Source organism: Pterocles gutturalis, unplaced genomic scaffold, assembly GCF_000699245.1.
Source record: "Pterocles gutturalis isolate BGI_N339 unplaced genomic scaffold, ASM69924v1 scaffold6560, whole genome shotgun sequence".
Lineage (NCBI taxonomy): Eukaryota > Metazoa > Chordata > Aves > Pterocliformes > Pteroclidae > Pterocles > Pterocles gutturalis.
This window is the reverse complement of record NW_010145721.1, coordinates 45,626-58,342: the sequence shown is the minus strand read 5'-3', so window position 1 is coordinate 58,342 and position 12,717 is coordinate 45,626. Positions and strand designations below refer to the sequence as shown.

The window sequence follows — 12,717 nt, the reverse complement described above, 5'->3', positions numbered from 1 at the left end:
CACCCAGCATTTTCCTCAAGTGTATGAGGAAAATGCTGCCAACCCTAAATGACTTCATTGGTTTACTTGATGTTTAGACCTATTAGGCAGTAAGTTTCTTCACCTATATATCTACTTCATCTGATTTCTACATGAATCAAGGCAGCTAGGGAACCAGTTGTCTTAAGTAAGTGACTCTGTAGAGAACAGAATAGAGGTGGATGCTTTAAAGGCTGATAAGTTTGGCACAAGTTGAGTTTGTTTATGAAGTATTATGTAAGTCTTTGTAAGTGAAAATGCAAAATAGTACTTTAATAATCTACTTAGTAGCTTATATGTGCATATTAGTAGCTTGTGTATGCATTAGTTTCAAACCAGCTAACAATGTTTCTCCTGGAAGTTTCTGTTCTTGTTTTCTACCAGTGAACAAGACAAAAGTCTTTGTCATCTTGATCAGTCACGTGGATCATTCACCATCTGTGGTAGCCATTTATCACTGAATCACATTGGTTAGACATACAAGCCAAAACATTATGCGGGGTAAAGTCCACAGGAACTTTTTCTTAGATTTTTGTGTACAGAAGTGCTTTTCAGATCACTAAGGCTTGAATTTTATGAATTTTATAAACAGAAAGTTGAATGCATCCCCCCTCGTCACCTTGATCTTTTAACAGAGAAATTGCTGATAAATTTGTTAAATTAACAATGAAGTTGTTAATAAAATGGCTGAAATGGTTTATCGGAATTGTGAAAAAAAGTTGGGGGAAGGCTAACAACAGCTTTATATTTTTCCATGTCTTTCTTCCCACTCCACTGCTTTTTTAACAAACTATAAAAATCAATTTTAGCTCATAGAATTAGGGAAAAATAATGTAGAAGGAAAAAAATTATAAACTTTTAAAATTAAGGTTGCTGCAATAAAAATCATCTAGCATGTTTACTTTTAGAGAATTTTGGAAATATTAACTAATAAATTCCAGTAGATTTTCTCTGAGGAACAAAGGGAGACAGCACAGTAATCATAATCCTGGCTTTATGCGTTAAAAAGAAAATGGAGAAAGGTTAAGTGACTTACTCAAGGTCACATAGCAAGTCTTTTGTGGAGTTAGCTATAGAATTATTAGCTGCAGGCCTTTGATTAAATCCTGATCTACATTGCCTTTTTTTTTTTTTTTTCTTGAAAAGGCATATCTAAATATTGTGGATAATTTTTGGTCCATCTGGTGTGCAGTGGAAGTGTAAGTAAAGAGGAGAGGCACATCCCCAATCTAAATTTCAAGACATGCCCCAATTTTTAAACACTGTAAAGCTTTCTTGATAAGTGAATTGCTTAGATTATCTTTAAGATGTGTATATAATTAGCTGTGATAGATGGTGTTCTGCTGAACTCAGAAGTTAATTGAAGCAGTCTCAAAAACCCCTAACCTTTCTGTTAGAGTTTTATGTGAATTGGTTTAGGTGCTGCAGTATAGGACCTAATATTGTTAAGATTAATTAGAAAGGGTTAAAGATGTGGAATGGAAAGCTGGCTGTGGGATGCTCTTGTGGAAGAAAGGTCAAACTTCACATTTTATTGGAAGATCTAAGTGAAAGAAATAACAAGCACTTTCTAGTGACAATGAAAAGGTTCATATACTTTACCAGCTTACTGTAATTTATCTTGAATTTTAAATAGGTCTGGGAATGCTGCAAAGTCCTGCAGCTGATAATTTCTAATCTTGTCAGGTATTGGAAGTTACAGACATTCTCTGGTGAATTGTGATGAAGTGGTACAGAGCATGAGAACCGGCATTTCTTGTCATCTTTCTTTTCATCGGAATCTGGGAATATATAGTTTGCAATATTGAAACTATACTTTTGAAGGACATTAGCTATATTTTGAGACATAGGACATAGATCCTGTGCACAGGTATGACTATGACTGGTTACGCCTGCTTCTCATCATAAGATGATCCAACCTTTTGAGTGATGAGGCAGCAAGATCAGCTGCTGGTACATAAGATGCACAGTTGCCTTACAATAGCTCCCATCCTGTCTTATTTTCTCTTGAAGCACTGTTTATTTTTTGAGTATGTATTGTAGATTAGAAGACATTATCTTGCTTTTGATTTTTAACTACTTGTATGGTATGATTCAGGTCTCTTTCTTTAGAGGACTGTATAATATTTGGCAGAACTAAATGTGCATGGCGATCTGACACCAATCATCTAACCGCAAAGCTGGAGCAGTACCAGCAGGTGCAGCAGAACTGTATAATACTTGCCTAAGCACTGTATTTCTTTAAAATGTGTGTCAGTTGTTTTAAGGAGGGGAGAGGCACAGCAAAAGTGCAGTAAGTTTGAGCATGGGCTTGTGATCATATGTGTAGTGTGGCACAAAGCGAAAAGAGCTTTTTGTGTTGAATAGTGAGGGCCTTAGTGCTGGACCTTTCTGTAAACCTCTTCATGACATCCCTGACATTTTGTGCCCCAAAGGTAGTTCATTTTTGATTTGACCTTTTTGCAGCTTAATTAGTTGGCCCAATGAAATGTATTTATTGCTTTTCTTAAACTTTACCTTGTATGCTATTAGAGACTATAGAAGAATTTGTAGAAGGTGTCCTTACAACAGAATGAAATTGTTGGCTGGTACTGTCGGGCCTTGCTTTGTCTCATTTCTACTTCTTCATATTTTTTTTTTCTACAGCTCACTATCACTGGCATTCCTTCACCAGCAAACCTTTGAACTTTCCTGATTTTCCTTCAAATTAGTTGTATTTCTATCTCATCTTATTGTGCAGGACTCAATGGAGGCACAGAAGAGGTGGGAAATGGGTGTATAAAAGCAATATGGGAGCAGAGATGCAGGGAAAGTAGTGTCAGTAGGCAGAGAGGTAAAACACTAGAAAACAGCAGTTAAAGCCAGTAATAGAGCTTTGATTTGCACAGGATGCTTCCATAATGCTTCCAAGTAGTAACCCTCACTTGGGAAATACATCACCTTAGCCAGTTTAGTACTAGTTATTTTTAGACTTCCTTACTGCATAGAAAGTCTTTGATGAGCAGAAGTGGCACTATTTACAAATGACTGTAAACCTGGCGTTGACAACAGTCTTTCATCTTAACAATTGAATAGAACTGTGTTAATATCTTACATTAATTACAGTCTAATTTCAGGGTAGCATCCAGATGAATTTTCAGTTTAACTGCATTGTGTTGTAGTCATCTTTTATTAAAATCAGTGCATCCCAAAAGAGATAGATGATAAATGCTGAAATTTTAAAGCTCATTTGAAATCTTTATTTTGAATACACAGTAATTAGCAAACTTCCCTGAATGGCAGATTTGGATGGGAAACATTTTATTGTTGCACAGGAAAACAATTTAATCTGTGCTTTCTGTGCTGAGTTTAATGCAGCCTTAACTGTGGCATTGTGGTTTGTGCTAACTTAATGAGATTTATGCTAATGCATACAATTAGTAAACTAGTTTGATCAAACTGAGCAGTGTAAGATAAATGTACTTCTAAAATTCCAAAAGCAAGGAGATTGAAGGCTTATTCTTCTCCAATTAAAATGTGTTCTAACACATAGTTTCTTTGGTGCTACCTTTTATTTCCCCTAATACAGAAATAAAAATACTTCTGTTGGGACTTAAGTCAAAATAGTTTGTATGCAGATTTCTTGACTTAGGAAATCTTACATGAAACCTGTGGTTGATTTAATGACAAAGATGCTAAATCCACATTCGGAAACAGAAATTATTCTAAAAAAGTCCGAAACTCTGGCAATCTGACTTTTAGTGAGTTCTACAACCATTACTTGAAAGACTCTAGCTTTACTTCCCTCATGTGCCTTATGACTTCAGCTTAGTCTCTTCCTGTATTTCTAGTTTCCTGTCATCTCTTGTTTGCCTCTTTTTCCTCTTTCCCCTATTTTCCCTCTTGAGCCATATAATTGCAGGCTGGAAAAGAGCCAGCAAAGTGCTATAGCTTGTTTTGAAATGTGCCATTGCCTGCAGGCAGATGATTAGAAAGCAGACTAAACAGGACAGGTAATTGTTGACATCACTGTACCACCTTTCCTTTATGGAGGGGCTAAGATGGAGGTGGGTCTTTCTCTGTTCATTATTTTTTGTGCAACTTACAAGAACTTAATGCTGTCGATTTCTTACTCAATTTTGGTTAAAAATGGTGAAGAGTGTCAGAAGTTGTTAGTGTACTCCTGAACAAAAAGCAGATGTGTGGACAGCAAGATCGCACAAGCTTGATTTCCTTAGAAAACTGATCTAAACCCCTGCTTCTAGTTATTGAGTGTCATTAATCAAATAAGTTAATGCAAAACATGTTACTAGCTTACATGTAAAAAATGTATTGCAAATGTATATATTAACAATCTAACTTCTTTATTTTAGCCCAAACTTATTGTAACAGCAAGTTTTGGAGTAGAACCAAAAAGGAAAGTGGAATATTTGTCCCTCCTAGAAGGAGCACTGGCAACGGTACAGAGCAAACCTGATAAAGTTCTCATTTACAAGCGACCTAATTTGGTAGGTGTACAGTTGTGCCTTTATGTTAACTTTCAAATGTGTATATGATGCACATGCCTTTTCTCTTTTAGAAAGAAATTGTTTGGTGTATCTGTTTGCAGTTTGTTTTGAAATTTTATGGGGGAACTTTGTATTAGTAAGATTTAAATATTAAATAGAACTGATGCAGCAGAGAGATTATTGTACAGCAAATGGAATAGTACATGTTTTTTAACCCACTTCCATTTATTCCATCTGTTTTTCTTTCAACACTTTTCTGTTTTTCAATGGGCAGGGTGATGTTCCTCTTACCCCAGGTCGCGATCTTGACTGGGAAGAAGAGCTTGCAAAAGCACAGTGTTATAAATGTATCTCTGTTCCCTCAGACCATCCACTTTATATTCTGTATACATCTGGAACAACAGGCTTGCCCAAGGTAAAGGAATATCTCTAGTCTAAGTGTCTGTGACCAGCCTATTTGCAGTTCCACTTGAGAAAATATTTAATTAAAAAGGTTGAAAATGTTTCACAGTGCTGTAAATTATAAGCATTGCTAGAAATGGTTTAGTCTCATTTATTCACGTTTCACTACTTTAAAGTCAGTGTCTAGGAATAAATCACATTTGTTTGTTTAAATGGTAGTAATATAAAGATAAACTGCATTTACTTCAAAATGTTTGTACAGTATAAACTTTTGAGGACAGCAGAATGTCTTTTATCCATTAATATCTTCTGTGTTTTAACTGGTTGAGATAAGTGTAGTATAGTCAATGGCAAGATTAGTTAATATATCACTTGTGTGATAGCATTCATTGCTGAATAGTCTTTGCTTTTTCATTATTTACATGTTAACTAATCTTCCCATACATAAGACATAATGAGTGACATTACAGACTAAATGAAATTAAGCATGATCTGAAGGCTTGAGTTACTGAACAGTTTTGAGAACATAAAGTTTAGATTAAGTGAAAACTGACGTAGGACATTCTTTGAAAATGTTTGCTTTCAAATGTCAGTCTTAATGATGGATTTTTAAAAGGTCTTATTTTAAAAGCAAACTCTGGAGTGTTATCTTCTGAAAACTATTGTAATCTAGGGCTTGAGTTGGCGTTTTCCATTTGTTTTATTGTATATTTGTTTGTTTGTTTTCCAAAATTACTTATTTAGTAGCAATGCTAGCACAAGCATGTACTTGTCAGAACAGATCCTTTTCTTAAGTGAGTAGTATTGGAATTAAGCAACTTTAAGTCTACTACTGCTAAAACCCCCAGAATTTCACTGAAGAATATCACTGCATCCTTCAAATGATATTAAATTTCAAATTTTCTCATTTAGGGTGTTGTCAGACCAACAGGTGGCTATGCAGTTATGCTGAACTGGACAATGTCAGCTATATATGGACTCAAACCTGGTGAGGTAATTCTCTTTAAATGTCATGTAATTTTTTTTTAACTCCTCTTAAAAACTCCCCACTATATTTGTATTTTTATTTCATTTTAGGTGTGGTGGGCAGCTTCTGATTTAGGCTGGGTTGTTGGTCATTCCTATATTTGCTATGGACCTCTCCTTCACGGGAATACTACAGTTTTGTATGAGGTATGATCCATTCTGAAAAGCCAGCCTTTGAAAAGGCAGCATCTGCTCCCATTGATGATCCTGATGATCCTGTTTATGCCTGTCCATTCTCCATGCCATATATATTTAAATTGTGTGTATATCTTCAGTGTTTATACTCTTCTGTCTATTATGGTAGTTCTTAAGGAAAAGTTACTTCGCTGTCCTTCAAACCTGTCTATTTCATTTATGTGACTTGTGATGGTCACTGGGGCAAGGAACTCCAAAACAGCAGACCTAGAAATGGCTGACGGTGGAGTGTACCTGTGTTGCTGTGGCTTCAGCCACAGGCCATTAGACTACCTTTATTGTGGATCTAGGAGTGAATGTTGTGTCTTGCATCTCTGGAGATGACAAATTCTTACTGGATCTGAGTTGGAGGCAATTTGGAGCTCTATGGTTGGAGCCAGAAATCTTAAGGAGACTTGTCTCTTTTTTCCTCCCCCTGTCACTCAAGGCACCTGGACCCAAGACTCTGATGACATTCAGGGCTTGGTCCTTCTCCTTGGGGGATGAAACTCTGTGGGCTGGGGAGGAGACTAGTCCAATCAGAGTGGCCTGCTGCTTCCTAACTTTGGTGCCCAAAAAAGCAGTCATGCTGCCTTACATTGTTATTTTTTGAGGAGTTATTGTTGATTCTCTAATTGCCAGGCAAGAAGATACAGTGTTGCTTGAACCATCTTCTTTATTCTTCAGGGAGTGAATGCAGTATCCATCAGTGATGCTGAAAGACGTTGTATGTAAAAGCACCAACGTTGTTTGCTCTTAAGCACACTGAGACTTGGTTGCCTGCATTCATCTAACATTGGGAATTGTGGATGTATCCCAGCTTCTCCAACACTATGCAGAGTGAAGCCCATCTAGTAATTGTTCTGTCTTTTTCAGCAGTGCTAGAGGCAAGTTGTTTTAGCTCTCCCATTGTCGCATGCTGATCACATCACCTCTGTTGATTTGTCATGGTAATTAGAAAGGTGTGAACCATTAAAGGAAATGTAATGGTAACTCATGGCAGAGCATAGAAGAACTGCAAAAGTATAGTGAATGTACGGATATTGAGTGCATGAAAAAGCATATGAAACAAGCTTAGATGACATTGTGAATATAGCAGTTGTTAGAGTACCATCTGTACCCAGTGTTTGTGGAGCAGGGGAGTCACCATGACATGATGGGGAACATACTGGTTTACAGACTGTCATAAGTGCGAAAGTTCTGCATAGGAAAATGTGTATTATGATTAAACTTTCTCCGTCTTCCTGCTAATACACCATATAAGTGAAGATGACCATACTAGAACAGAAATTGATTGTTACTGTTTTCAGGAGCAAGCATTGTCAGAACAATTGTTTGGTGTTTGCACAACCAGTTCAGTTGGTTTGTGATGTGCTTCACTGTTGTGAATTTATATGCTGCTGTTGGTGGGTAGCTGGTACTGGGATTGTTCCTGAAGTTTGAGTAGATATGTTTCTGAATCCTGGGGATACTGGAGAAGCATGAACAGTTGTAATAAGGTGAGGTTGCCTCCAAAATTGTTTGGATGCCGCTGCATCAACCACTATAGAAGTGACTAGTGCTTTCTGCATCCTGTTTGGAAGTTAGAAATATACTTTACTGCTCAAAGTTCACTCTATAAACTTATAAGTGAGATTTTTACAAGCAGAAAATGCCTCTTGAAGCAGGTCAAGAATCCTCAAGTCCAGAAAAGCAATGGTCGTTCGGGGTGTGTCTACATGATATTTCAAATCACAGCAGTAGTGCATTTCTGAAATAAGTAATCTGATAGTCCTTGCTTATTGATTTGGTTCACAAAGTGGTTTCAGACATATGAATGACATTTTTACAGAGAAAGCTAAGGCAGAAGCTTTGCTGCCTGGGATAAAAGGGTAAGAGCCAATGAGTGTAACTACACTGCTGTGACGTTCTCCAGAGCATGTGACAAGTACACGTGCCAACAGAAAGTTTTAAACCTGTCAAGAGTTCCCGCCTTATTCTGAAGTACTTCTTGTGCTATGCAAAAGGCCAAATGCTATGTGTGACTTCGTATTTTCTAATGCCTGACAGATGTCTGCTTGTTCAGACTTTCAGCTGCTCCTTTAGTTCTTCCAAGCTTTGGCTTCTGTCTTCTTCAACAGCCCTATTTCTTTTGCCGCTCCTCATCTATGAACAACATCTTTCTTATAACATGATTAAAATTGTTCCTCCTTTCCTACTGCTATATTTTGGAATAGTGACAACTGTTGCTTGGGCCTCGCAGAATATTGAGCTAGGGGCAACCTGGAGCATGACAGATTATGCTCTGAAATGCCCAAAAGTTTCTCCAGCAGGTGCACCACCTTGTTGCAAATGTCAAGCCTGCTGCCAAGTGGGAGAGGGCTGACAAGGGGTGCTGCATGCATTTCAAGCAGATGAAAACCATCTTCTTGAAGAGGTGGCAAAACCATGCTTCAGAGGTGGCACGGTGTGTGAGCCCCTACCACAGAGATCTTGAACAGATCTTCAGGGCAGGGCAGAGCACTCTGCCAAGCCCCCTGCTCATGAGGGCATCCACGCCCTTGGTTCCAGGGCCAACAGTCTGGGAGAAAAGTCCAGTGAAAAATGTGCCTACACTGCTGCACATATCGACACATTTCACAGGACCCTTGTGAAACAAAAGGAACATCCCCTTGGCCCACTTTCTGCCACAGCAGGCAATGGGAACTCTAAACTAGTGGTCCAGGTTTCTGCTGGAGAAAGCCTGTGTACTCCTTTCCTGTACGTGTTGAATGTGGGACTGTATTTAGGAGGTTTCTGGTAGAATTAAAGCACTGGTCGCAGAGGCATGGAAAGGTGGTGTGGGTCTCTTGATTGACTGTGGGAACTGCTGTGTTTTGAGAGGTGATTCCCCGGGGCTGTGAGCTGTGAGGGAAATTCTGTGGAGTAACAAGCTCCACCAGAGACCACTTGCCCTGTCCCAGCTCTGCCTGTGGGCCAGGCACAGTCCTGGCAACTGTAGAAGCTGTAGACGTGGCCTGCCTTGATAACACAGCCCCTCGAGGCTTCTGCACAAAACCCCAGCCACACTGTCTCAAATGCAGCGTATAAAGGATCCACCTTGTGGTGGTAGTGGTGCTGGTATTTCTGTTCATGTGACAGATCTTGTCCCTGCCCTGCAATCAGCTGCTTGTACAATAAATACTGTTCAGAATGATTCAATTTCTTTGAAATGAAGTGGTTAAAGTAGTGGTTGTTGTTCGTATATGATTTCTTCCCCTACCCCGTCACAGTTGGGAAAGGTCGTAAAGGGAAGGGCACTGCAGGCTGGGGTAATAGGCATAGATGAATTAGCCAGGTTTACCCAAAATAAATTGAATGAATGCAGCAAGGGAATGTGTGAAGCACACAGGTGCAGAGGAGGGGAAAACTGAGGACAGAGAGAAGTATTGAGAACGAGTTCCTTTTTAATCATTGTATAACATTTGCCAGATTGAAAGACATTGATATCCAGTGGTATTCCTCCCATCCCACTTCATGCAGTCGTGAATGCTCAGTGGGGTGGTGATTCTCTTCAGTGAAGGAGCCGACACAGTCCTGACACAAGTGCATTTCTGGATGCCTCAGCTATGACAAAGAGAACAGAGAACCTGGCGTACACATACTGCAGAAGCTGTGCTCAGTGTTTCAGTCTGAAAGAAGCTCTCAAAGAGGTCCTTGCAGATAGTTCAGACCAAAAATGATACCCTGAATTTGGAAGGTGTTGGAAACATTTGCAGTCTATCCCACATAGCCCAGTGTCTTTCAGATGACCAAATGTAGATTGTGGTTCCATTATGCGTTCAGTAAAAGCACATTAAATTAGGGGGTTTGGGCTGCACCATTGTCAAGAGTGTACTTTATGGTGTGGGGCGCAGGGATATGCAGCATCTCTCATGATGTTCATTGGAATTGAGGACATCATGAATGATCCTGTTCCTTCTTGACAAGAAGGCACTGGCATATGTTTTGGTTTTGTGATCAGGGATATGGAGTACAGAGTTGATTGAAATTTGATGATGGATGCTACTGATGATGTGTGAGCTGACATGCTACTGTCATCAGCATGACACTTCCAGGAAGAGCCTTCAGTCAAGGGAGCAAAGATCTGCAGGACAGCTTTCCATGAGAAAACTTTGAACTGTGTTTTTGGTCCAGTGAACAAGGTTAAATCTAGTCTAAGATAAACTGCAAATAACATCTAATGGAAGGTGTAAAGAGCATTGGCATTAAATGGTTTGATCTACTAATCTGCTCTAATTCACCTCACTACTTGCTAGGCAAACAAATACTTTGGCACCATGTGTGCTCACATTCATGTTTTATGTTATTACTTCGCGTGGTACTAGTGTATGTAGAAGACTGGTGATCTCTCATAGAACAGCAGATTGTGCCTAGCTGACACCTGTGTATGCTGCTTTGTGCAAAATCCTGTTATCATTTTTTAAGAGAAAAATGTAAAATAAACAAAATGCAATGCTTAAAAGCAAAACAAGCAGTGAGGTCTTAAAATGTTTTGGAATTTGTTCTTGCCTTTGTGGTTAACTTTTAACTTTGTGGTTAACTTTTAAAAGTGTTAACTTCTTTTCACGGAAGGACTGGGTATTTTGTTAAGTTGTTCTATGAAACAGAAAATCAGCTTTTGTCAGGATGCTTTTCTACCACATCGTTTTGAGATCTATAGAATCTGAGGCAAATAACTTTGTTTTTTAGCTTTTAGGCATTGAACTGATTTTTTTTCAATAATCTTAGAAAAGCAGGTTTGCAAGACAAGTATTTTTTATTAAATATTAAAATACACAAAGTGGTAAAAACAAACACAAGATTTTTTTTTTCCATAAACAGCTAAGACAGAAAAGCTCACAAGCCTTAATGCTCCCAGCCAATGACAGCAGCAGCTGAAGAAAACTTAAACAAAGGGTTATTCCTAGTTTGAAACTCAGTGTACCTTCTGACCAGATGAAGTTTACTGGTTTACTTACTATGTTAGTGTTTGGCAAGAAACCTTACAATGAATGCATTACTGAAATACATGATGCAGAGAATATCCACAATGCAACTATGGCAATAAAAATCAGCCATTTGTTTGAGTATTGCTTATGCTTAGCCCTTTTTTGAAGAGTCTTCAATGCGCTAATCTGGTGGAATCCACTTGCTTCTGTGAATTTACAAACCAGCTCACTGTGGAACTTCTGAAAGCTTTTTGAGTCAATGACAAGTGTCAGCTTGCTGATTGCAGGAGTGCCGCTTATTTCTTAGTGCCTGATACAGCTGCATACTGGGACATGTGATGTGGTGGAACATACGAGTTCTGAAGGGCGTAAGGAAGCAATGTTATTTCTAGGACGTTGCAAATTAAAAGTAATCAAGTAGTTTTAAAGCAAAGGAGGAAAGAGTTGTTTTAAAAGCTATAAGGCAAAGCCCTAAGAAAAGGAAAAAAGGCAGAATTCAAGAGGAACAGGTAAAGGAAAGAACATGTTAAAGTAATGAAGTGGATTCTCTTGCAGAAAAGATTCCGTAGTAACTTTCTGTGGAAAAGGGAGTACAATAAGTTTCCCACAATTCATATATTTAAATACATATGTATACCTACATTTGTATAGATGGATAAAGATGTCCAGAAGAACTAGCTCTATATACTTGTGTACTTGAACTTGCGAGTAACTCCAGATGCAGAGGTGGATTCGTGACATTTTGTAGTACATGTGCACATACTGTAGAGCTGTCCTATACCTTTTGCTCATCCCAGAGGTCATGCTTGTGAGATTCTTCCTGTGTGTTGTCCGTTTATATAGGGCGAGCATGGATACATCTGTGAGAACTTCTAAAGGTTCACTAAATAATTTGGGGATTGATTTTAATATCTTAAGTCATATAGGCTCTCAATTAACTGCTTATGAAAGAAAGAGTTCCCTGCAATGCTCTTTCTGTTGTGCATAGAAAGATCACTTTCCTGTGAAGAAGAGAAACAGTCTGGACACTCTTTTCTGCATTATTGTAGTGGCAGAAGAGACCACTGTGAACAAGAGAAGCAAGCATTGGCTCTGAAAAATTATCTGAAGTATGCATGGCTTTGCATACTGAGGTATTCAGTGTGCCTTTTGCACCTGACTTTTTCCTGAGGTGAAAGGGTGAGGAAGAACAGTCTGTGTGCTGCACACATATCCCACAGAACTTCATTTGTGCCTCTCCTGTCGTGTGGTAACAAACGTTGCTGTTATATCTTTATAGTATGTAAAGACCCTGTGAAATCTTTGGAAATTTAGTATCCTGAGGCAAAAAAGCTTGTTACTTATTTTGACCTTGTTCTGTTGTCTGGAAATGAAGGCTTAAAAGGATATGTGGATATCACTGTAAGCTGTATTTAATTAAGTACTAACATACTGTCCTTCAATCTTGAATCTACTTTCCTAGCAACTTATGTTATTTGTATAGGTAATCAGAGTTAATAAGTATGTTCAAGGCTTCTGAAGCAGAAATATACTCTAGGAAAAGACTGTCTATTCTTTGCTGATCTTGTAGTTGATGACATTTTTTGTGTTACTGTGGATCGATATGTGAGGTTAATTTTTGGGTATATGGTCTACACACAAGCTATAAATATTTGGTTTCT

General features: G+C 38.4%; 1 protein-coding gene across 1 annotated transcript in view; it reads left to right on the top strand.

The window, feature by feature from the left end:
• The window catches only part of ACSS3 (acyl-CoA synthetase short-chain family member 3), a gene marked incomplete at its 3' end in the record, with an annotated part of 72,256 nt that overhangs the window by 18,139 nt on the left and 41,400 nt on the right, over nt 1-12,717 (top strand). Inside the window, exons 5-8 of the mRNA XM_010085467.1 lie at nt 4,371-4,505; nt 4,780-4,920; nt 5,820-5,900; nt 5,985-6,080. Coding sequence (XP_010083769.1) covers nt 4,371-4,505; nt 4,780-4,920; nt 5,820-5,900; nt 5,985-6,080 — 453 coding nt within the window. The remainder of the gene's footprint in view (nt 1-4,370; nt 4,506-4,779; nt 4,921-5,819; nt 5,901-5,984; nt 6,081-12,717) is intronic.